The sequence below is a fragment of the Ovis canadensis genome, chromosome 12, assembly GCF_042477335.2.
Source record: "Ovis canadensis isolate MfBH-ARS-UI-01 breed Bighorn chromosome 12, ARS-UI_OviCan_v2, whole genome shotgun sequence".
Lineage (NCBI taxonomy): Eukaryota > Metazoa > Chordata > Mammalia > Artiodactyla > Bovidae > Ovis > Ovis canadensis.
In genome coordinates, this window is record NC_091256.1 from 14,817,613 (window position 1) to 14,844,139 (window position 26,527).

The window sequence follows — 26,527 nt, forward strand, 5'->3', positions numbered from 1 at the left end:
ACACGACTGAAGCGACTTAGCAGCAGCAGCAGCAACAGCAAAGACCCTTAACAACTACATTTTAAAAAATACATTTTATTTATGTACTTATGGTTGCGCTGGATCTTCACTGCTGCTCGCGGGCTTTCTCTAGCCCTGGCGAGTGGGGTGTACTTCTCGTCGTGGTGGCCTCTCTTCTTCCGGAGCACAGGCTCCAGCTGGCTGGATTTCCGAAGCTGCTGCACGTGGGCCCAGTAGTTGGACACATGGGCTTAGCTGCTCCATAGCATGTGGAATCATCCTGGACCAAGGATGGAAGCCACGTCCCCTGCACTGGCAGGTGGATTCACATCCAGGGATGCCCAGCTACATGTTACTGTGAGCCTTGGAGTGGAATCATCGAAGGTTCTGGGCCAAGAACGATCCACATAGAAGAGCAGAGCAGAGTGAATCCTGCACAGCCCTGGATGCTGACATATCTATTCTGGGTTCAGATAAAAAAGAAAACAACATAGTGAGTCAAAAATCTTGGCTTGATTCCCATAGGTTAACTGTAGCTAGAGTTAAGTAGCAGGAGATCCTGGCACTCAGGAGCAGAGAGCTGTTTGTTGACAGTGTAAGGATGAACCTGAAGGATGTGGAAAAGCCAGTTAGGAAGTTATCCTGTAAAGCTTCCAGCATGCCCATGCATTCCTAAACTTTGAGTGAGAATGTTGCTGCCTGTGGCTTCCCTGGTGGCTGCCTGGGTCAGGAAGATCCCCTGGAGAAGGAAATGGCAACCCACTCCAGTGTTCTTGCTTGAGAAATCTCATGGACAGAGGAGCCTGGTGGCTACAGTCCATGGAGTCACAAAAGAATCAGACACAACTTAGTGATTAAACAAAAATAATTCTTAACATAGCTATGAAAGAAAAGAAAACTGTAGCTACAGACATATTTCCACAGTGAACTGATAACACATTGCAGATACGAAAACACCGAGCAGGGCTCAGCCCGAGAGGTGGCCTTTTAACTTTAAAGAATAAAAACGTAAATATTAATAGCTGCTATATGTTGTTTACCTGGGGGCTTCCCCAATTGCTTAGTAGGTAAGGAATCCTCCTGCAATGCAGGACACACCAGGAGGTGTGGGGTTGATCCCTGGGTTGGGAAGATCCTCTGGAGGAGGAAACGGCAGCCCACTCCAGTGTTCTTGCCTGGAGAATACCCTGGACAGAGGAGCTTGGCGGGCTACAGTCCACGGGGTCGCAAAGAATCGGATACAACTGAGCATGATGAGCTGTTTACCAGAGAAAAGAGCATCTGTTAAGTACTTTGCCTATGTATTTGAATTAACTTTAAAAAACCTTATGAAATAAAAAAAAATTAAACACTTATTATTAACCTGTGAAAAAACCGAGACTCAGAGAGGTTAAGTAACTTTTCCCAAGTCAGTCAGCTATCGGGTAACTGAGCCAGTTTTCAAATCTGAATTTATCTGATTCAGGAGCCCTTATTCCACACTGCTTAACTGGTCCAGAGCAGGGAGGTGACATCACAGAGGCCTGCAAAGTTCTGCTTTCTTTGTTTTACATCAGGGTCATTTCATCCTCCTCCTGTTCTTCAGTCCTCAGTTTAGGTCTTGGAGGTTTAGCCTGAGACCCCACACCCAAAGCCTGCAGTCAACCTTCCTTCCCTTGCTGGCACTGTTTCTCTTACAAACTGCCCCAGCCATCTCAAGTTGGGCCCATTCAGCGTTTAACGGCAAAGTGCTTAAAATCATCCTTATCAGTTGCCTGCATCCCATACACACACTCTTAAATAACCTATGGCCACGGCATACACAGTTTCGGAGGTGAAGCAAGTGGGAAGGGACCTTTGCTAATTTGTAGAGACCCACTTCTTCATTTCATAAAGGAAGAACATGAGCTTGCTGGTGGGAAAGTGACTCGTCCAAGTTCATACAAGCAAATGAGTGCCAGCGCTGGGCCTTGAACCCAGGCCTCCTGGCTCCTCCTGCAGTGCCCTTTCCACTCCACCAGGCCACGCGTGTATTCGTGGTATTTAAATTTGTGTTCACACGGAGGGAAAGAGACTACTGCTCTCCACAGACATAAACTGCATGGAGCAGAAGGGCAGAGCCCTGCCAAGAGACAGGAGGTGTTATCTCTTGCTTCACCCAGCTTTTCTCAACCGAGCTAGATCATTATCTTTGAGTAGCATGTCCCCGCCCCATTGGAAATGATGAAACATTGGTGACTGACCTCCACTGACTGACAAGCTTCCAGGTGGGGCTGGGGGGTGGTGAGGGAGATGTTTCCATCAGGACACCGCTGAAACACAGGCTGGGACCAGACCTTTCTCATGGTCCTGGGGGTAAGTATTGTCTTGGCAGTAGGATTTAAAATTATTTAAGGGGTGTGTGTCTGTTTGTGAATATAAATGTACTCAAGTTTCATAGCGGATTCTTTGTTTACGTGCTAGGATGCCAGGGTGTGGAGTTCAGTTGCCGTCCTCTCCGAGTGAGCTTAAGATTTGGCACTGTGCACTTCACAGACCTCAGTGTCTCTCTCTTTCTGACTGCACCTCGAGGCATGTGGGACCTTAGCTCGCCAACCAGGACTGAACCTGTGCATTGGGAACATGGCGTCTTAACCGCTGGATCACCAGGGAAGTCCCTGGACATTAATTAGCCTCTTGCTCCTGAGACCTGAGATCTGTTGGCAATAGCAGCAGCAGCCTTCAGGGCTCCAGCTGGAAGGTGATTTTGGAGGCAGACAGAACCAGATCCAAAGAACTTTGCAGAATGTTTATAAGCCTCAATTTCCCCATCTACAAAATGGGTATAAAACCATCCATGATATAGTATTGCTATGAGGATCACAGACAATGGACATTTAGTTCCCAGTCCGGTGCTCCAGCAATAGTAGCTATAAATTAATTACTCTTTTCAAGTCATCTGTGAACCAGATCACAGAAAATACCCCGCTACGTGAGTTTTTCCCTTAAGACTCATTCTGAGCTACGAAGAACTGGGATGTTTTGAGGGAAACAAACCAGTCTGGCAGTTTAAAAATGTTATAAATGGGAATGGGAAAATGTATGCTGTCAAAGAAAAAAGCCATGCAAACATCCAGACCAGGAAAAGCCATGCAAACATCCAGGCAAAGAAAAGCCAGCATCAATGACAGCAAAATATAATAGTTGACCCTTACATAGAGCTCCCTATGTCCTAGGAACTGCTTTAAGAGCGTCATGTAGACTAATGCATTCAATCTTCACAACTGAAAATATACGTGCTATTCATAGTTTCTCTTTACGGTTGAGAAAACTGAGGCACCAAGGTGCTGAGTGATTTGACTGAAGTTGGTGAGAGCTCTTCTGGAGAACTTCAGCCCGGAAGAGTGTTTCTAGAGCAGGCCTCTCTCCATCGTCTCTGAAGCCCGAGGAGCTCCGGAGTGTGGACTAGGCACTCAAGGAGGACGTGGTAATTGGGATCCTGCTCTTGTTCCTTGTATGGGCCTTGTTCTGCGGGCTTCGACAACCCTACCCAGTACAATGCCTTGAGTAGGGTCAGCTGCATAATCAGCAGAGCCCAGTGCAAATAAACATCTGGGGTCCCTCCTTTAAAAATTATTAAGAATTTAAAGATGGCAACAGCAGAGCACTAGGCCCATCATGGGGCCCTTCTGAGCATGAGGTCCTATTGAACCAAATAGGAGGTAAGCCCAAGGCCCTGAGACCCAGCCGTGAGGCAGGAACAGTGTTCGAAGCTTCCATGGTCTCACTTATCCCTCTTGACAAATCCTGTGAGAGAGGCCTTTGGCTTTCTGATTAACGGAGGAGGGCAATTAGGCCCAGGGACATTAAGTGCCCCACTCCCCACCAAGCTTACACAGTATTCATTACATGGAAACAGACTGAATTGCAATGTGTACAGAATATTATTAATACAAAATGCTTTTCCCCATACATTGCCTTTAAAATTTAGAGTCTAAATATTGTGCCAGGAATCGTGGAGCTAAGTATGGACTAGACCTGGTTCCAGCCAGTAAAGTGCTCACAAACTGAGCATAACCTGTAGAAGGTGTTTAGTTTCTTTAAAATCTAGTTGGTCAATTCTATAAAATTTTGTTGGCTGGCCCCTCCAATTTACCTGGAGCTTTGCAGAACTAGCAAAATGACTCCTGAATATTGCTTAAGTTGCTTGCAATTGTCTTGCTGATTTAATCTTGGCACTAAGTTGCAATCATCTCAAGTAATTGTTTGTAAAAAGGCTTTCCATCAAATTACTAATCAGAGATTTAGGATGATTTGTTTTCTTCCTAAAAATTGGAAGTGCCTGCACCTGTAAAGCCATGTGAATGGAGATGTGGCTTCACTGATTGAGACTCATAGTTGCTCTTTCTTGTGAATTTGAGTCTTATCCTCTATGTCACTTTAATGGAATTCTAAAACAATAAACTGTCAGAACTAAATCTGTTTAACTCATCCCCTTCAGTTTCTAGACAGGGAAACCGAGGCTCAGAGAGAGGAAGCAAGGTGTCCAAGGTAGCTGAGTCTGGAAAGGTGAGCTACAGTGTTGACCTGGTTTTCTATTTAATATTCCAGATGTGTCCCAGCTCCCTGGGGTGAGCTCCCTACCATGGTGACCAGAGCTGAAGCAACTCTAGGGACGATTTCTCTGATACACAGGACAGAGGTAACACCCTAACTCTGTTGTCATCTTCTCCGCGGTGTTTGTCAGGTCCTGTTTCCTCCCTTTCACAGCGCTTTGACCTCTGTTCTCTGGTGCCTGGACATAGGGACACTCACAGGACCAGGGATCTCCCACGGCCATATAGCTTTGTTAACTGGATTGCTTATACCTCCCATCTGAAAATCATGAGTGAGGGCCCTGGGGAAATGGGTGCATTTATATAGGTAAGCCAACTTACAGGGATTGAATCCTCTTTCTGGTCTAAGGATCACCCCCTGTTGTATACCTCTATATGCCAAGCACTGGACTAAGTTTCTTAAATGCTGTGTGTAGTGTGGTGAAGGCTCAGGCCTCAAACTGCCTGGGTTTGAATTCTTTCCCCTCCAAGGGGAATTAAAACCTGGTTCTCGCCTATGCAACAGGGGGACAGCCATAATAGCTACCTCATAACCTTCTTATTTTGAGGGTTAAACAAGATAATTTATTCAAAATGTTTTGCATGATGCTGGCATATAGGAAGCACACAACTTGAGTTAAAAATGAAACAAATGACATTCTCATTTTCCCCATAAAATTCTGAGACCAGAAGACAGAAAGCAAGTCATAGCTAGGAAGGCCAGAGCTGGGATCCCCAGCCCAGCTCACCTGACCACTGAGTCCCTGTTTCTCACCATTTTCCTGCCCTTGCTTGTGAGGTTGCTGGGCAGCATACCCAGCTTTCCCCCACATCTTCTTATTCCCATGTGGGCAATGTACAGTGAACTTTGTTGCAGACAAGCAATTCCTTTAAAGCTGTCCTCTACAGCCAGAGCTGGCAGATAGCTTTAGCTGGAGGACTGTGCTCTCCATTCTCCACCTATCCATCCATCTCAGTTGCTCTTCTGTGAAGATTCTATTGCATGGGCATCTCTTTTTCTTCTAAAACATTACACCTTACGCACATCTTCTGACAATTCATCATGCCTCATCGTGGCATTTCTTGTGCTTTTTGATTTTTTTTTTACACGGTAATGTCTTGATTTTCCAAGTACAACATGAGCTCTTGGAAGTTCAGATAGCAATCTCCCCTTTTCATGGCCAAGGGTATTTCATCCAGGACCACACACAGACCACTCAATAAATATTTGATTCATTGAAATTCAGACATTTAACTTACTATCTCAATGTTCTATTAACATGGTGAGATAGAATTTAGATGTAAATAAAACGTTTATGTAGAGAAATTTGCTCTCGTGCTAATTTCAGCTACTCAGAATTTCTGGACTTGTTTTCATACTCTTAAAATACTTTTTTATCCTGATTGGAAAAAATCATCCACAACATTTCAGTACCTAACTTTTAATATTTAGGTATCTTTTCTTCCGTTTCCCCATTTTGAAGAAAGCACATTTAAACAGACTCCCCAATTTAATTTCCATAAATGTATGTTCATGAGAAAATTTATATTTAATATGCAAAATTATTGTCAATGAATTATTCTGGATTTGATGAACAGAATCATGTGAATTGAGGGGTAGAGGTTATTGCTAAACTAATAGACATAGTTTTTTAATGATCTAGAGTTTTCTTTCCTTAAAAATATTTATTCTTTTTATATTCACTTTTTTATAGAGTTGTGATCATATTGTATATTATATACTACATATATACAATAAAGTACAAGCTAAACATAGCTGTCTTGTAATTTTTCACTGAAGACTCTTTCCTTAGATTAATTTTTCCTAAACATAATTTAACAAGTCTATACTACTTTTAAAAAATGGTTTGTCTGGAACCCACCTTGTTGCAATTCCTTTTCAAATATGTTCCAACCTTTCTGGATTGTTATTATTTTTTCCTAATAAATTTTTGAATAATTTTGAGGTTTAAAAAATTCTCACTCTAATTTTGATTGGAATTATATTGGACCAATAAATCAATTTTGAAGCAATTTTTTTCGTCTTCTAACTTCCCAATCTGAAACATCAGATGTCTTTCTATTAGTTTAAGTCTTTTAAGTCTCAGTAAATTTCTAGAATTTTTGATAAAATAACTTTCTTATAATTAAAATTATTCTTAGCTGTATCTGTTGTGATGGTTGATAAGGCTCCTTGTTCCCCCCGCCCCCAATTCTATTTTCTATTATAGAAAAATAGAAAGAATGGCTGTTAATTTTAGAATATTTGTCAGGCCCTTAGGACTTTCCTGAGCAGTCTCATTAATTTCACTAGTTTTTCAATTGATTCTTTTGGGATTCCTAGGTATAAAATCACATCTTTTGCAAATAAGGATAAACTTGACTTTTCCTTGCTGCATTTCTTTTGTGCATAAGTTATTAGCTGAGGCTCCAGCATCAGCCTGTCTGGGCACAAAGCCTCGTTAATCCTTCTCATTATCTTGGCCAACTTATTTAACTTTTCTGTGTCTGAGTTCTGTCCTCCGTAAAATGGAAGTAATAATAATAGCACCTTCCTCCTAGGTAGTTGTGAGGATCAGATGAGTAGACATATGTAAAAGTGTCAGCCACAGAAAGCCTGCTCAATAAATATTCAATATTATTTTTATAGATTGGAGGAACTTCCAGGAATTAGAATTTCTAGGATTAATTTTTAAAAATGGTTACAACAGACATCTTCATTCTCAAATAATGGCTAAAATATTTTACCATTTGGTAAGATGTTGATTGCTGGTATAGAAGGGATATTCTTTATTACAGTAAGAAGCAATCCTCACATTTGAATTTTAATAACTTAAGAAATAAAGAAATGAGGGATAGTTAGGGAGTTTGGGATGAGCACGTACACAGTGCTATATTTTAAATGGATGAAAAACAGGACCTACTGTAGAGCACAGAGAACTTTGCTTAGTGTCATGTGGCAGCCTGAATGGAAAGGAGTTTGCGAGACAATAGATGTATATGTATATGTATGACTGAGTACCTTTGCTGTCCACCTGAAACTATCATAATATTGTTAATTGGCTATACTCCAATACAATTTAAAACATTTAATTAAAAAATAGTAATAATGAATATTCAATTTTATCAAATGTTTTTGGCATTTTACTGCAATCATAGTTTAATTTTTTTATTTATCCATGTATTTATAGTATATAAAAGGCAGTTCCTTAAATGATCGAGGCTTAGACTTTTGAGTCAGATGAGCTTGAATTAAAAAGACTCTTCCAGTGGGGGCACAACAAATTGTTCACTTCTTGGACAACCTCAGTGTCCTTAGCTAGGAAATGGTGATGATGTGTGTTCTTGTAGGGCAAGAAGATAAAAGCCACGTGGAAAACACTCAACCTTAGTTTTCATTATTATAATAATTAATCTCCTGGATATCCCTGGATTAATTAAAATTTTTTAAAAATTTTTATTTGAGTATAGTTTGTTTACAATATTGTGTTAGTTTCAGGTATGCAGCAAAGAGAACCAGTCACACATATTCACATGTGTGCCTGCCAAGTCGCTTCAGTCCTGTCCGACTCTTTGTGACCCTATAGACTGTTTCCCACCAGGCTCCTCTGTCCGTGGGATTTTCCAGGCAAGACCATTGGAGTGGGTTTCCATGCCCTTCTCTAGGGAATCGTCCTGACCCAGGGATCAAGCCCACATCTCCTGCAGCTTCTGCACTGGCAGATGGTTTCTTTACCACTGTGCCCCATACACACACTACTTCATACAAAAGCAATAACTAATAAGAACCTACTGTATAGCACAGGAACACTTCTCAGTACTCTGTAATGACATATACAGGAAAAGAAAATAAAAAAGAGTGGACATATGTATATGTGTGGGGCTTCCCCAGTGGCTCAGTGTTAGAGAAACTGCCTGCAATGCAGGAATTGCAGGAGATATGGGTTCAGTCCCTGGGTCAGGAAGATCCCTGGGTCAGGAAGATCCCTGGGTCAGGAAGATCCCTGGGTCAGGAAGATGCCTGGGTCAGGAAGATGCCTGGGTCAGGAAGATCCCCTGGAGGAGGGCACGGCAACCCACTCCCTTATTCTTGCCTGGAGAATCCCACGGATGGAGGAAGCTGGCGGGTTACAGTCCACGGCGTCACAAAGAGTTGGGCCTGACTGGGTGACTGAGCACACAGCACAGAGTGGCATACGTCTACCCCAGCCTCTCGGGTTATCTCTCCCTCCCCTCCCTCTCATCACCATATGTTTGCTTTCTATATCTGTGACTGTTTCTGTTTTGAAAATAAGTTCATTTGTACCATTTTTTTTTAGATTCCACGTATATGCAGTATCTCTGTCTGACTTACTTCACTTAGTATGATAATTGCAGGTCCATCCATGTTGCTGCAAATGGCATTGTTTCCTTCTCTTTTATGGCCAAGGGCTTCCCTGGTGGCCCAGAGGGTAAAGCATCTGCCCACAATGCAGGAGACCGTGTTTAATCCCTGGGTGGGGAAGATCCCCTGGAGAAGGACATGGCAACCCCACTCCAGTATTCCTGCCTGGGGAATCTCATGGACTGAGGAGCCTGGTGGGCTATATATATAGTCCGTGGGGTCGCAGAGAGTCGGACATGACTGAGTGACTTCAATATTCCATTGTATACATGCACCATGCTTTCTTTATGCGTTCCTCTGTGGACAGTCGGCGGACACTTAGGTTGCTTCCATGCTTGGCTATTGTAAATAGTGCTGTGGTGAGCATTAGGGTGTATGTATCTTTTCAAATTATGGTCCTGTCTGGATGTATGCCCAGGAGTGGGATTGCTGGATCACGTGGTAGCTATATTTTTAGTGTTTTAAGAAACTTCCACACTGTTCTCCATAGTGGTTGTACCAATTTACATTCCCACTAACAGTGTAGGAAGGTTTCCTTTTCTCCACACTTTCCCATTATGTATTGTTTGTATATTTTTTTAATGATGGCCATTCTGACCTGTGTGAGGTGACAGCTTATTATGGTTTTGATCTGCATTTCTTTTAATGATGTTGAATATCTTCTCACGAGCTTTTTTGGCCATCTGGATGTCTTGTCTGGAGAAATGTCTATTTAGAACTTGTGCTCACTTTTTATATTGAGGTTTTTTTTTTTTTTTTGGTATTGAGTTGCATGAGTTGTTTGTGTATTTTTGGAGATATATCTGTTGTGGGTCACTTCATTTGCAAACATTTTCTCCCATTCTGAGGGTTGGGTTTTCATTTTATGATTTCCTTTGCTGTGCAAAGCTAAGTTTGACCAGGTCCCACTTGTTTATTTTTGTTTTTATTTTCATATGCCTATGTTTTTCTCTAAAAGTTTGATAGTATCAGAACTTACAATTAGGTTTTTAATTCATTTTGAGTTTATTTTTGTGTATGGTGTTAAGAAGTGTTCTAATTTCTTTCTTTTACATGTAGCTGTCCAGTTTTCCCAGCACTACTTATTGGAGACTGTCTTTTTTCATCGTATACTCTTGTCTCCTATATCATAGATTAGTTGACCATATGTGTGTGGGTTTGTCTCTGGACTTCCTATCCTGTTCCATTGATTTTTATGTCTGTTTTTGTGACAGTACCATACTGTCCTGATTACTGTGAAAGTTGCTCAGTCCTGTCTGACTCTTTGTGACCCTATGGACTATACAGCCCATGGAATTCTCTAGGCCAGAATATTGGAGTGGGTAGCCTTTCTCTTCTCTAGGGGATCTTCCCAACCTAGGGATCAAACCCAGGTCTCCTGCATTGCAGGCGGATTCTTTACCAGCTGAGCCACCAGAGAAAGCCTAAGAATACTGAAGTGGGTAGCCTATCCCTTCTCCAGTGGATCTTCCCAATCCAGGAATCAAACCGGGGTCTCCTGCATTGCAGGCAGATTCTTTACCAACTGAACTATCAGGGAAGCTGCCTGATTACTGTAGATTTGTAGTAGAGTCTGAAGTTAGGGAGCCTGATTTCCTTGTAGTAACTTTAAAAAAATAATTTAATTAATTTATTTTAAGTGGAGGCTAACTACTTTACCATATTGTAGTATTTTTTGCACTACACTGATGTGACTCAGCCACGGGTGAACATGTGTCCCCCATCCTGAACTCCCTTCCCACCTCCCTCCCCATCTCATCCCTCAGGGTTCTCCCAGTGCACCGGCTTTGAGTGCCCTGTTTCATGCACTGAACTTGGACTGGTGAGATATTTCACATAAGGTAATATACATGTTTCAGTGCTATTCTCTCAAATCATCCCACCCTCGCCTTCTCCTAAACAGAGTCCTAAAGTCTGTTCTTTATATCTGTGTCTCCTTTGCTGTCTCGCATATAGGGTCATCATTACCATCTTTCTAAATTCCATATGTGCCGTATTGGTATTTTTCTTTCTGGCTGACTTCACTCTGTATAATAGGCTCCAGTTTCATCCACCTCATTAGAACTGATCCAAATGCATTCTTTTTGATGGCTGAGTAATATTCCATTGTATGTGTATCACAGCTTTCTTATCTGTTCGTCTGCCAATGGACATCTAGGTTGCTTCCATGTCCTAGCTATTGTAAACAGTGCTGCAATGAATATTGGGGTACATGTGTCTCTTTCAATTCAGATTTCCTCGGTGTGTATGCCCAGCAGTGGGATTGCTGGGTCACATGGCAGTTCTATTTCCAGTTTTTTAACGAACCGCCACACTGTTCTCCACAGTGGCTGTGCTAGTTTGCATTCCCACCAACAATATGAGGGTTCCCTTTTCTCCACACCCTCTCTGCATTTATTGTTCATAGAATTTTTGATAGCAGCAATTCTGACCAGCATGAGATGGTACCTCATTGTGGGTTTGATTTGCATTTTTCTGATAATGAGTGATGTTGAGCATCTTTTCATGTGTTTGTTAGCCATATGATGTCTTCTTTGGAGAAATGTCTGTTTAGTTCTTTGCCCATTTTTTAGCTGGGTCATTCATTTTTCTGGAATTGAGCTGCATGAGCTACTTGTATGTATTTGAGATTAATTCTTTGTCAGTTGCTTTGTTTGCTATTATTTTCTCCTATTCTGAAGGCTATCTTTTCACCTTGCTTATAGTTTCCTTTGTTGTTCAAAAGCAGGCATAGAAGGAACATACCTCAACATAATAAAAGCCATATATGACAAACCCACAGCAAACATCATCTTCAATGGTGAAAAATGGAAAGTATTTCCCCTAAAGTCAGGAACAAGACAAGGGTGCCCACTCACACCACTACTATTCAACATAGTTTTGGAAGTTTTAGTCACAGCAATCAGAGAAGAAAAAGAAATAAAAGGAATTCAGATTGAAAAAGAAGAAGTAAAACTCTTACTGTTTGCAGATAAAATGATCCTCTACATAGAAAAGCCTAAAGACACACCAGAAAGTTATTAGAGCTAATCAATGAATAGAGAAAAGTAACAGGATATAAAATTAATAATACACAGAAATCCCTTGCATTCCTATACACTAAAAATGAGAAAACAGAAAGAGAAATTAAGGAATCAGTTCCATTCACCATTGCAATGAAAAGAATAAAATACTTAGGAATAAATAGACCTAAAGAAATAAAAAACCTATAAACTATACTTAAAGAAACTATAAACTATAAATCATAGTTAGGTATAAACTATACCTAAAGAAACAAAAGACCTATAAACTATAGGACACTGAAAAGGTTCTTTATAGAAAACTATAAAACACTGATGAAAGAAATCAAAGAGGACACAAATGGAGAAATATACCATGTTCATGGATTGAAAGAATAAACGTAGTGAAAATGAGTCTACTACCCAAAGCAATCTATATAGCTTCAGTGCAATTCCTATCAATCTCCCAATGGTGTTTTTCACAGAACTAGAACAAAGACTTTCAAAATGTGTATGGAAATACAAAAAACCTTGAATAGTCAAAGCAATCTTGAGGAGGAAGAATGGAACTGGCAGAAACAACCTGCCTGACTTCAGGCTCTACTTCAAAGCTACAGTCATCAAGACAGTATGGTACTGGCACAAAGACAGAAACATAGATCAGCGGAACAAAATAGAAAGCCCAGAGATAAATCCACACACCAATGGACAGCGTATCTGTGACAAAGAAGGCAAGAATATGCAAAGGAGAGAAGACAATCTTTTTAACAAGTGGTGCTGGGACAACTGGTCAACCACTTGTAAAAGAATGAAACTAGAACACTCTCTAACACCATACACAAAAACAAATTCAAAATTGATTAAAGATATAAATGTAAGACCAGAAACTATAAAACTCCTAGAGAAAAACATATGCAAAACACTCTCTGACATAAATCACAGCAGGATCCTCTATGACCCACCTCCCAGAGTAATGGAAATAAAAGCAAAAATAAACAAATGGGACCTAATTAACCTTAAACACTTTAGCACAATGAAGGAAACTATAAGCAAGGTGGAGTAACTTTTGATATAATCATGTATTTACCTCTGTATTCATAAATGAGATGAGCCTGGAGAGCTTTCCATTTTTTTATGTGCCCTATGTTCCTTAAAATTTCAAAAATTCATTTGTAACACTATCTAGATGCAGATTTTGAGTAGATAGTTTTATACTGCTTTTAATTTCAAATAATAATAGCTATCATTTATTGGATGCTTATTACTGTGTGACAAAAGCTAGAATAACTTACATATCTCATCTTACTTCATCTGCAGAAGTGGGTATCATTTATGTTCATCTAATCAAACCCTGAGAATTAGTGATTATTGATTTTATCTTACAAGTAAGAAAGCAGAGACTTTGAGAGGTTAAATAATTAGACCCAACTCATGCAGAGGATGAGCTGGGATGTGAAGCAAGACTGTCTGACTCCAAGTTCTCTGCCTTTAGCTGCTCGAGAGGTACCAAACTCAGATCCCAAACTTCTTTCTTGTTATTTTGCTTTGCTTTTAGTCTTTTTAAGTTTTCTGTGCCTTATGGAGTCCATTTCACTAATCTATATTTTTCTAGGAAATTGATAATTTTATTGATATTTCACACACACACAAATGTCAGTAATTTCATAATTTTTGGCTTCCTCTGTTTATGTGGTTATAGTTATTATTAGTTTGGCTTATTTATGTTTCATCCTTTTCTTGATTATTCAAAACTGCATATTCAATTAGAGGACAAAAGTCTAGTAGAGTGAAGGAGACTGAATGATATAAAATAGAAATATGTCTTTTTTTCCTTCAAAATTTTCCATTTCCATCCAACTACACTTTCCTTTCCCCTACTGTAGTTCCATCTTTAAAGAACAGAATGTTAAGGGCCAGAAAGAGCCTTAGGAGTACTATAAGTGCTGGGCCTAGAAAGGATTTCTACCTGTCCCAGGTCACACAGGTAGCAAGTGACTGAGCCAGGAGGAGGAGCCTGGCTCTCATCTCCCTGTCTTGTTATCTTAGAGCTCAAATTCTTCATTTTAAAGACAATAAATTAATGAAAATTTCTAAAAAATCTTTTTGTAAACACTTAATAAAAAATCTTTAAAGCTACTTATTATTATTATTATTTTTGCTATACAGTAGGTCCTTATTTGCTTATCCATTTGAAACATTAAAGAAACTTAATTTTAAAAGATTAAGTAAGCTTAGCAATACTGATTATGATTACTTTAATCCATATGATGTTTACATAAATCATCTTCTGTTGTGTTCTTTCTGAATGTATCTATCCCAAGAAAGCATGGTATCAGACAGGAAAAGGTGTGTTTTTATTATTTCACCTCTTTTGTTATGCTGTACCTTTTGGAAGGGCTTCCCTTGTGGCTCAGCTAGTAAAGACTCTCCCTGCAATGCGGGAGACCTGGGTTTGATCCCTGGGTTGGGAAGATACCCTGGAGAAGGGAAAGGCTACCCATTCCAGTATTCTGGCCTGGAGAATTCCATGGATTCTACAGTCCATGGGGTCGCAAAGAGTCAGACACAACTGAGTGACTTTCACCTTTTAGAAAGCCCATGAGAGAGCTCCTTCAGTAGGAGAGGGGGAAATAACATGGAATCCAGCCTTAACTCACGGTTTCCACCCGGTTCGAAGAAAACAGAAGAAATGCTCTCAGCCCTCTGCTGACCTGTGGTTTGCAGGCAGTTGGCAGCACACTGCATTAACGTGGGGCCGGGTAACCAAACCCGAAAGAGGGCAGGACAATCACATCTTAATGATGGAACAAGGCATACCAAACTCTCACCTGGTCTGGGCATTTTTTTCACAACTTAATTACTTCAAATTGCTCATTTCCCGGTTGTTTGGAGTGTGTACAGAAATGAGCAGATGTTTCTGCCGACTGTCTGATCAGCAATCTGCAATTAGCCCCTAAGGAACAACCTGCTCATTGCGGTTAGGGGCCATTAGCCACTTAAATAATGACATCTGTCATCATTTTCAAACCTCATCCTGCCAAGATTTTATCTTCAAACTGTACTCAAAACCGAATGTCTAAGCTTCCAAAAATATACAGACTGAATTTTTATAGCTCCACTCTAGTCTTCATCTTGGTGCAGTGTTTTAGGGTTGAATAATATCTAATAACTGTTGAGTGCTTTCCACATACCTGTCACTGTATTTAGGTCTTTATAAACTTAACGCCCCAAGCCCTCACAAGAACTCTGTGAAGTATATACTATCATTAACCCCATTTAACAGGTACAGAAACTAAGACACTGAGAAGTTCAATAATTCACACCTAGAAGGGAACAGAACTTGGATCCGTATTGACTTTTATCTTATATATTGACGACACAGGTACAGTGTGTCATTTAGCTGGTAAGATGCTCATAATATATTAAAATGAAAAGAGGAAGTGTAGGCAATATTGCTCTAAATAAAAAGACCAAATAAGATAATGCTTTTAACATAGTGTAACATTTGTTACTGCCTGGAGAATCCCAGGGACGGGGGAGCCTGGTGGGCTGCCGTCTATGGGGTCACACAGAGTCGGACACGACTGAAGCGACTTAGCAGCAGCAGCAGCAGCAGCAACATTATCTAATGCCATGATTCTCAACTAGGGGCAAAAGTGACTGCCTCAGGGAGACATTTGGAAATGTGTGGAGTCACTTTGGCCTGTTACATCTGTTATTGGTGGTTTCCAGGCAGTGCGCAAGCAGCTTTAGATGAGGCCAAGGAGCTGTTTGCCTCTGAATGTCCAGAGTAGTAAGAAATACTGGTAAAGTAGAATACTAGTCATTTTCAATGATGCCACAAAACTGAAGGTGCAAACTTAAATGCCTTCAGGGATCAGTCAGGGACTGAAAGGTACATGACCTTCCTCAGGGCATCCGCATACAAAGCTTTAAAGTACATTATCAAATAAAATCATCTAGGTGTCAAATTTGGCCTGTGAGCACCCAGATTGAGGTGAGGTGAGGTGAGGTGAAGTCGCTCAGTCGTGTCCGACTCTTTGAGACCCCGTGGACTGTAGCCTACAAGGCTCCTCTGTCCAGGGGATTCTCCAGGCAAGAATACTGGAGTGGGTTGCCATTTCCTTCTCCAGGGGATCTTCCCGACCCAGGGATCAAACCCAGGTCTCCCGCATTGGAGGCAGATGCTTTAACCTCTGAGCCACCAGGGGAGCACCCAGACTGGGGCTTTTTAATGGAGGTTTTCCTGATCTGGAAACAAGTTTATGATCTATTAAGCAAAGAGGAAACGTAACTACTCAGTATGATGCCTTGTTTCAAAAAGATTGTGTATACAAATATTTCCATACACATACAAAGTGCATATATTTATGAAAATACAAAGATAATTTTATGGAATGAAATTTGGGTTCATTTTATGAAATGCTTCGCTTATTTGTATTTCTAGTTTTTTAATTACAAATGCTATTTAGTTTGATTTTTAATAAATAGAGAGGAGCCTTAAAAAAATGAAAACTTAGAGCATGGTTTCAGAGTACAGCCCTAGTGGTATCCCTACCATCCCCTTCAATGGAAGAAGCAGAATAACTTCTGTGATTAAGGACAAATAAGCCATTTAATATAAAGTCAGCATTCCTAAAGCGTAAGCTGCTGCTGCTGCTAAGTCACTTCGGTCGTGTCCGACTCTGTGCGACCCCATAGATGGCAGTCCACTAGGCTCCTCTGTCCCTGGGATTATCCAGGCAAGAATACTGGAGTGGGTTGCCATTTCCTTCTCCAATGCATGCAAGTGAAAAGTGAAAGTGAAGTTGCTCAGTAGTGCTGAAATCTTAGTGACCCCATGGACTGCAGCCTACCAGGCTCCTCCATCCATGGGATTTTCCAGGCAAGGGTAACAGCAGCATTCCTAAAGTGTAAGAGTGCCTTTTTAAAAGAAACTGTTGATTTCCTCGCACACTGGCTTTGCTTCCAGCCCTTTTCCGTGATTTTCATGCTTTTTTTATGATTCAATAAAGCTCTCCTGGTAATATCCAATCTTTTTTTTTTTTTTTTCTTATGTCTGCCCCAGAAAGCAGGGTTAGTACCAAAATTTCCTTGAGAAGGAGAAGGAAATAGCAACCCACTCCAGTATTCTTGCCTGGAGAATTCCATGGATAGAAGAGCCTGGTGGGCTACAGTCCATGGGGTCACAAAGAGTCAGACAAGACTGAGTGACTAACATACTTCCTTGAGAAATTTGCTTGATAAATTGGTATCTGTTGAAATTTAAGTAGGGCTTATCCAAAATAAGTCTAGATCAGGCATTTAAAATATATCGATGCCCTTTCTTCAATCAAGTCAACTAATTTTTCAATATCATTGTTTTTCATGAATAATCGCCTACTCACTTCACCACTCTGGTGTTTTATTACCAGCCTCCTGGCTCTGCAAAGTTTATCCTGTGCATGTCACTTTTGACTGAACTTTCTTTCTAGAGTTACCAAGATCATGGCATCCAGTCCCATCACTTTGTGACAAATAGATGGGGAAACAATGGTAGCAGTGAGAGACTTTATTTTGGGGGGCTCCAAAATCACTGCAGATGTTGACTGCAGCCGTGAAATTAAAAGACGCTTGCTCCTTGGAAGAAAAGCTATGACCAACCTCGATAGCATATTAAAAAGCAGAGATATTACTTTGTCAACAAAGGTCCATCTAGTCACAGCTATGATTTTTCCAGTAGCTATGTATGGATGTGAGAGATGGACTATAAAGAAAGTTGAGCACTGAAGAATTGATACTTTTGAATTGTGGTGCTGGAGAAGACTCTTGACTCCCTTGGACTGCAAGGAGATCCAACCAGTCCATTCTAAAGTAAATCAGTCCTGAATATTCTTTGGAAGGACTGATGCTGAAGCTGAAAATCCAATACTTTGGCCACCTCATGCAAAGAACTGACTCATTGGAAAAGACCCTGATACTGGGAAAGATTGAAGGCAGAAGGAGAAGGGGATGATAGAGGATGAGATGATTGGATGGCATCACCGACTCAAAGGACATGAGTTTGAGTAAACTCCAGGAATTTGTTATGGGCAGGGAGGCCTGCTGTGCTGCAGTCCATGGGATCACAAAGAATCAGACACGACTGAGCGACTGAAATGAACTGAAGAGCTTTTTTGTACAGTTCTGTGTATTCTTGCCACCTTTTCTTCATCTCTTCTGCTTCTGTTAGGTCTTTGCCATTTTTGTCCTTTATTTATGTTTGCATGAAATGTTCCCTTGGTATCTCTAATTTTCTTGAAGAGATCTCTAGTCTTATCCATAGTATTTTCTCTATTTCTTTACATTGTTCACTAAAGAAGTCTTTCTTAGCTCTCATTGCTATGCTCTGGAAATCCGCATTCAGTTGGATGTATCTTTGCCTTTCTCCTTTGTCTTTCACCTCTCTTCTTTTCTCAGCTACTTGTAAGGCCTCCTCGGACAATCACTTTGCTTTCTTGCATTTCTTTTTCTTCTGGATGACTTTGGTCACCGCCTCCTGTACAATGTTATGAACCTCTGTCCATAGTTCCTCAGGGACTCTGTCTACCAGATCTAATCCCTTGAATCTATTCATCATCTCTATTGTATAATCATAAGGATTTGATTTAGATTATCCCTAAATAGTCTAGTGGTTTTCCCCACTTTCTTCAGTTTGAGCCTGAATTTTACAACAAGGAGCTGATGATCTGAACCACAGTCAGCTCCTGGTCTTCTTTTTGCTGAGTGTATAGAGCTTTTCCATCTTCGGCTGCAAAGAACATACTCAATATGATTTTGATACTGACCATCAGGTGATGTCCATGTGTAAAGGGGGGGTAGGTAGTTTCCTGGGGTCCCCTCTCACTTGGCTTGCCATCTGGATCAGTTTCCACCTCCTGCTCCCAGTGACGCCCTCATGCCATGACGAAAGTGAGTTAATGCAACACTCCTGCAGAAGGAACCCCAGGAGACTCCTTCTCCAGAGATGACCTTCTGGTGCTCCTCGGCTCCAGGTGTGGTGGGTGCTAGGATGAAGCCGGGTGAGGGGAACTCCCCCACTTAGACCGTTCCCACTTTCCGTCTTCCTGACCCATATCACATGCTGAAGCTATACGTAATTAAGAACTCACATCTGGACGCTGAATCCATCTTTATAAATCAAACTAAATAGCATTCTTTAAGAGTGATGATGTTAGGTATACTTTACTCATTTAACTTGAAAAGTAAAGAGTGGATAGAGTTAGTTTCCTTTGGGGAAAGTATCTAGAATTTATTACATCAGAATGTATTATGTCAGAAAGAGGGGACTGAAGCTAAGTATGATGACTACATTGGGCACGTGTCCCTCCCATTTTTCTTTCTTTCTTTTTGGTGGCACAGGGTCTTCGCTGCCGCATGTAGGCTTTCTCTAGCCGCAGCGAGCAGGGGCTCCTCTCTGGTTACGTGTGCAGGCTTCTCACCGTGGTGGCTTCTCTTGCGGGAGCTGGGCTCGGTGCGCCGGCCTCCCTGGTTGCAGTGTGCAGGCTCAGTGGCAACACGCTGGCCCCGGGCTCTGGCGCTCAGGAGCGGAGGCACACAGGCTTATTCGCCCTGTGCCACGTAGCAGCTTGTGTCTCCTGCACTGGCAGGCGACTTCTTTAACCGCTGGACCACCAGGGGAGTCTGCCCCCAACTTTCGACCTCACACAAGAAAAGTTGTTCCCGAAGAGTGGCTTGTTGGTTGGTAAAGGACGTAGGGGAGAAGGTAGTTTTTTCTCCCTGGCAGCTTCCAGCTGGCCAACACCCAGCCCTGGCGAGGCAGTGGAGGCAAACCTCGCAGGCTCCCTCCTCAGCTACTGCCTCCTCTCTCTCCAGACTTAGTCCAAGTTGGATGTTGGAAAGGCCCACCCAATGTAGAACTACAGCTAGAAGTAAAAAAAAGGCAGTGCTTTCCACACTACCCCTAACACTTGGAATCCCTGATTGAGAAAATAAGCTTTATTGGCAATAAAAGGCTTTTCAACATTTATTGTCTGCAGCAGGACAATGGGCTATCCTGTGGCCCATCTTGTGCTAAGTAAAGATCATTTCAAAAGCTTTGAAACCATCTTGGCTTTGTTTTATAATACACTCCATATTCAGCGCTGTGGTCTTTACTTTTGACGCTAAAAAAATTTTTTTAACTGAAGTATATGGCAACCCACTCCAGTGTTCTTGCCTGGAGAATCCCAGGGACGGGGGAACCTGGTGGGCTGCCATCAATGGGGTCGCACAGAGTCGGACACGACTGAAGCAGCTTAGTAGTAGTAGTAGTATAGTTGATTTACAAAATCGTATTAGTTTCTGGAGTATAGCAAAATGATTCAGAATATATATATATATGTATTTTTTTTCTTCATCATGGTTTATTACAGGTTATTAAATATAATTCCCTGTACTATACAGTAGGACCTTTTAAAATCTGTTTTATATATAGTAGTTTGTATCTGCTAATTCCAAACTCCTAATTTATTTCCTTTCAGAAGTGTGGGTGCGTGTGTGTGTGTGTGTGTGTGTGTGTGTGTGCCTGAGACACTGGTATGCTTCACAGAATCTCTCTCAGTGTTTTCACACCTATGGGATTCCTCTGTGCTTCCAGCAGCAGGCAAAGGCTCTGGAGAAGAGACGGAATGTTGGGGGTGTAGGCTTGGATGTAGAGCTCAAACCAGGCTTGACTGTAGGGCCTCAGACATGTCCCTCAGCCCTCTGGGCCTCACGTGGCTCCTTATAAGAGGAGGGTAGTGGCATCTAGGTCCTAGGACTGTGTGGATCAGTTTGGAAGGCCGGGCTGCGGGAGCGCTCAGCCCTGGGGCTGGCAGCAAGCCAGTACCTACCGGCTGGCAGGCACTAATACTGTTACTGCCTGTTTTGCAGATTCAAAAACCGGAATCTGGGGAGAGGAAAGGAAAGGACTCCCTAGCAGCAGAGACTGCCCAAGAGTTCTGACCCACTGCAGGCCTCCAGGGCCATCCTGCCGGGGGTGCTGCACGGAGACAAGGTGCCGGAGAGAGCCCACGCCCCACTCGCAACCCGCGGCGGCCCTGCCAGGAGCTTGTCATGCTGAATCAGTGAGTGGTCTGGGGAGAGCCAGCTCAGGTTCCCGCGTCAGTAACATCACTTCCCGCACACGTCACCCTCCCCGGGCCCTGAAGCCTTCCCTTCAAGAGGAAAGGGACTCAAGCCACAACAGCAGTACCTGCAGGCTGCCCCTGGCGTGGGGCAGGGATGGGTTTCCCGCTGTCTCAGCACCTCCAGAACCTCTCACCTGATTTCCTCATTTCCCAACAGGGTCATGGAGGTCTGGCATGGAGTAGTGATCGCAGTCGTGTCGCTGATCCTGCAGGCCTGTCTCCTCGCAGTCATCAACTACCTGCTCAGCAGGCACATGGGTAACTGTCTCAGTGTTCCTCCTGGTCCCCCTCAGGGACCATTCCCAAGCCCACAGCAAGGTGAACCCCCAAATATCACTTGAAATCTTACTTGAGGAATCGCTAGCCAGGTGACCCCTCACTCCACCAACCTCTGAGTGGGTAATCTGCACTCTGACCCAGCCCGTCTGTGCTTGGGAATGATGGCTGAGAGTCCTTTTGCTACCAAGACCTCCTGTCTGGAGACAAGCTTCTGTGATGCTCTTGAGGCTGGGCTCACTTAACCCGAGCGTAATAAATTTCCTTCATCACCACCAAGGGACATTTAGAAATGGCCTTGAATTACAAGAGAAAGGAGTATGGGTAGACTTAAATATGAGCTTAAATTTCTGAGCTGATTTGCAGTGAAAAGCAGGATGCTCTGTCTGAGGAAGACATTATAATTAGGGGAAATAAAATAACACTGCTTGGGCTGTGCTAAGACAAGGGGTTGAGCAGGATGATGTAAGTCTAGGCTTCTCTCGTCATTCATTCATTTATCCAGTACAAGAGGAAACAAAATAAAAATCTGTGCCGTTATGGACCTTGCATTCCGTGAGTAATACAGACAACAAACAAGTAAAATGTGTGTCAGGTCACGTTAAGTGTAGAGAAAAAAATGAAGCAAGGCAGGGAGATATGAACTGGATGGGAGTCAGCATCCCTGAGATGCTGACATTTGAGTCTAAACCTGAGGGAAGTGAGGAAGTGAGCCACGCCTACAAAGTCAATAAGCCGAGAGATTTGCTCATCAGGGTGGAAGCAAGGGGGCCCAGGCTGGATGGAGCTGAGTTGCGGCAGGAAGGGGAAGGGGAGTGAGGCCTGTGGCTTGGACTGTAGCTTTTACTCCAAGTGAGGCGAGGGGCACTGCAGGGTTCTGAGCAGAGGAGGGCTGAGGTTTGAAGAGATCTGTCTGACAGGTGTTCCCTCAGGAGACCTGTGCTCATAGATACAGGATGTGCCTGACCAGGAGAACATTTTCTTTTGACTCTTGCCCTGTTCCCGGTAGCCAAGGAAAATGAGCGCATACTGAAAGGGGCCAGGTCCCAGGCCCCCAGCTTTAGTCCAACTGACTGCAGCCCACCTGCTGCCAAGGAGAGGAAGGAGACTCGAGCAGAGAGGAACGTCCTGGTGCCTGAGCCCCGCTACCGGCGTGAGTACTGCTGCGAGGGGAACGTGTCATAGCGCGGCTTCTGTTCTGTCTGGACTACCCGGGGAGCCTCCTCGCAGCAGCCCCAGTCTTCCTGCCCAAACCATGAGCGGGAGGATTCCTCACACCCTCCCCAGTGCAGGCCAAGCCAGGCTGCTGCTTTCAGAAGGCCACCCATCCTATGCGGTGTGGCAGACAGCAGTGGGTTTTGTGTAGGTCTTAGTTCAGGCCTGGGGGCTGTCTCTGCTCCTGTCTTTGTGATACTGTGGTGTCTTATCTTCTGCCTGCCATTAGTTAGAGCCCAGATTTCAACCACCTCTGTCTGCTCCCAGCCATGGGACCTGGGCATTTTAATAAACCTGAGTCTTGGTGACAGTTCAGATCTATATCTCACTCTGCCAAGGGGACCAGCAGAAACACCACACTCTCGCTCTTTTCTCTCTCTCCCCACTTGAGAGACCAGCCAGGCCACTCTTCACACAGTGGAAACTGCCGCTTCCACAGCAAGACATTCACTCACCAGACTGCCCTTTCCACTGCTTTATCTTTTGGTTGATTTAAGTTTGCTCCATCCTTCTAAACTTTATCTTTTCCGTTAAAGAAATCTGGTCGTCAGGCTCCCTCAGCACCAAGATAAGGCCTCAATGCATGAGGGACCCAGAAGATACCACTTGCATGAACTCAGGGTTTCAGAGGAAGCGGAGAGGCACTGGCCTCACCATGACCCTTGATCCCAAAGCTTCCCTGAAGCCTGGCTGCAGTCAGAGACGCACTGGTTGGCAGGGACTTCAGAGATCCTTGTCCAACCCTCTCTGCCACTGGGGACAAGACCAGGGCACAAAGAGGAATGTAATCTGCCTGGAGTTAGTGACAGGCTTAGATTAGAAGCGTGTCTGTGATTTCTGGGGCCAGATCTGTTTGCCTTGGGCCACAGCAGTCAGCACACTCCACTTACTCCCCTTCCAGCAGACAGTCTTTCTAAAGCACAGGGCAGCCTTGCGGGCTTGGTATTTACTTTTAGGTGGAGCTGGAAATACAGCAGGGCCTGGACTCTTGGATGTGTCACTGGCTGTTTCCAGAGGTTTCCGCTCTCTCTGCTCCATTCCTCTCTTCTCTCTGGGGGACACTGATCTCTCTTCCCCACTCCACTTTGAGTTGCTGTCTCTGCTTCTGTCTTTGTCTCATGCGTCCTTCCATCGCCTCTATACTCTCTAAACACCCTCTGGCTTCCTTTAGAAGAACAATTTCTGTTTTTCCCTAGACGACAGTGACACGTCCTCAGATAGCTCTGACAGCTCAAACAGCTCACCTCCCACCACTTCCCAGGTAAGGGACACTCCTAGTGACCCCAGCAGTCTGGGGTCACCTGGGCTACAGAGGCGGGAGCAGGGAAGGAGGGCCACGGAGTCATCATAGCAGCCTTCGGTGAGGGCGGTCGGGTTTTCACTCACAGGCCTGTACCAACAACACAGAGCATCCACACAAAGCGGGTCTGAGTGGGCTCTACCAATGAAGGTACTCACAGGAAATCCCCTTCTCCCCACGTCCCAGTTACTGGCCAAAGTCCACCCTGAGTCCCAACCTCACTTGGAGAGTCTCCACGTTTTTTCTTCCTTAAGCCATTTGTTGCCACAGGTACAAGGAGCAATCTCTCATCGCCTTGGCCCTGCTCTCAGACATGGCTACCTGGGACCCAGGTTCTTTCCCATCTGGCCCAGGGTGAGCCTCTTTGAGCTGAATACCTTCTCCAAACGTGGTGGGAATTTTGACCCAAATTTCTTTGCTTTTCCCCCCTAAGGTCACCAAGGATGTGAACTACACACAAGTAGTCTTTACAGCCCCTGGAGAGCGCAGAAATGACTCTGTCCTGGACTATGAGAACATAAAAGAAGCCACAGATTATGTCAATGTCAACCGAAAGAGCCACAAGCCCAATATCTGGACTTTTGTGAACCCTGCTGTCTCTGAGCCAGTGGAATACACTCAAGTGGTCATGTGAATCCTGGGCTTTTTAATGGGATGCAGTTCCTTATGAACTCTTGCACTTATTTTACAGGGAAATTACTGTTTTGTTTTGTTTTGTTTTTTTAAGACGAGGCATAGGAGGAAAAACAAGCCTGTATCTCAGCAAGAAACATTCAGATCAGGAAGAAATTCCAGGTTAAGCATGAAAACATCGGAGCATATCAGTAGAGAAAGTGATGAAGTCTTTCTCCGTAAAAAATTTTTAAAAGATTTTAATCAGCTGTAGTAGAGTTCTGTTTGACAGTCTAATGATTAAATGCCTCTCTGATCTCTTCAATTATTGGAAATAAACAACTTCCTTAAAAATTTTAAATAAATAGCAACCACCAGTTCCTCTTTTCCTCTGGCCTAACCTTGCATGCCGTTCCATTTTGAGTGTTGGGTCTTGCTGAGTAAGCCTGCTGTGCCCTCAGAACTTTAAATAGTGCGCTTGGAGAGCTCACCACTATTTCACCTTTGAATCTGCTAGTTCTTAGGACTTAAAGATGACAGAACCATCTTTATGTTATTAAAAAAAAAAACTTTCCAAATTCAATCCAATAAAATTCAATATCTATTCTTGGTTTGTGGTGGCTGTTATTTTTACTTTTACTACCAATTTTGGTAGCAAAAGAACCTAATTTCTTAACTTAATTAAGAATAGCTTATCTGAAACCAGCTGATGACATTTATGTTTAACTGTAAGGCCCTAGACTCAGTCTCACTAAATCATAAACAAAGTAAGAATGTCCAAAAGTGTACCATTTCCTTTACTCTCCAACATAGCTCTAGAAATTCTAATCAGTGCAGTAAAACAGTTAACACAAATGAGGGCTGTAACTATGGGAGAGGAGGATAAGTTTGTCATTGTTTGCAAAATGCTAGTCCTAGAAAACCTCAAAAAAATTAAGTGGTTTTAAATTAATAACATGCTGTAAGCAGTGACTAGATAAATATACAACTTACTTTTCCCAACAGCTAATTAAGATACAAAATGGAAAAAAAAAATGCTCACAATAGCTAAGCAAACATCTCAAAATATGGAAACTTAAGAAATACTCCTGGCCGAATTCAAACACCATAGAAACTATTCATCAACTGTGTTCCATCTGCTGACTCTAAACGACCTTTCTAGCCCTGGTACTGAGAAAGGGGGTAGGGTGTTGTGGGCGTGGGGGCAGCTTTCATCTTTCCAAGTTCCTCTTTCCCAAGATGATCTGAAGACACTGTTCCTGTTTGAGTTTTGGAAATTTTTGCCAGTCTACACGTCCCTATACATTTAACTATCATTGTTCCTCTCCCACTACAGCTTGAAGGCTTGTGTTTCCCTCGAATTCATATGCTGAAATCCTAACCCAAGATAATGGTCCTGGGAGATGGAGCCCTCGGGAGGTTATTAGATCATAAGGAAGGCCCCCTCCTGAATGAGATTAGTGCTCTTAGAAATCCAGAGCTCCCTAGTGCCTTCCATCATATGAGGATACAATGAGAAGCCTGCAACCCAGAAAAAGACACTCACAAACTATTCTGACACCTTTCAAAACTATGAATAATAAATATCTGATGATTATAAGCAACCACTCTATGATTTTTTTGATGGCAGCCTAGAGGGACTATCACATCTCCTTAGAAGGCTTTTCTTTCTTTTTCCCCCAGTTTTATTGAGATATAATTAACATACAGCACTGTGTAAGTTTAAGGTGTACAGCACAATGATTTGACTTACATACATCATGAAATGATTATCACAGTAGGTTTAGTGAGCATCCATTATCTTGTATAGATACAAAATTAATTAAAGAAATAGAAAATTTTTTTCCTTGTGATGAGAACTCTTAGGATTTACTCTCAACAGTTTTCACATAGAACATTCATCAATGTTACATTTATCATATGTCATTACACCCTTAATACTTATTATTTTATAACTGAAAGTGTGTACCTTTTGACTGCTTTTAACCAATTCCCCTTCCACAACCCTCTGCCTTTGATAACCAAAAATTTGATCTCTA

General features: G+C 42.6%; 1 protein-coding gene across 2 annotated transcripts; it reads left to right on the plus strand.

The window, feature by feature from the left end:
* Positions 1–2,067: 2,067 nt before the first annotated feature.
* On the plus strand, positions 2,068–25,092 carry RHEX (regulator of hemoglobinization and erythroid cell expansion). Of its 2 annotated transcripts, XM_069544522.1 has the most exons (8): positions 2,081–2,334; positions 3,268–3,445; positions 4,570–4,660; positions 20,829–21,022; positions 21,243–21,343; positions 22,371–22,514; positions 23,773–23,837; positions 24,310–25,092. In XM_069544522.1, the coding sequence occupies exons 4-8, from the start codon at positions 21,012–21,014 to the stop codon at positions 24,508–24,510; spliced, it is 522 nt and encodes a 173-aa protein (XP_069400623.1). In that variant the 5' UTR covers positions 2,081–2,334; positions 3,268–3,445; positions 4,570–4,660; positions 20,829–21,011; the 3' UTR covers positions 24,511–25,092. The 2 variants fall into 2 exon arrangements, with proteins under 2 accessions (XP_069400622.1, XP_069400623.1); XM_069544521.1 differs by lacking the exon at positions 3,268–3,445 and having other exon boundaries at positions 2,068–2,334.
* The last annotated feature ends 1,435 nt before the right edge of the window (positions 25,093–26,527 follow it).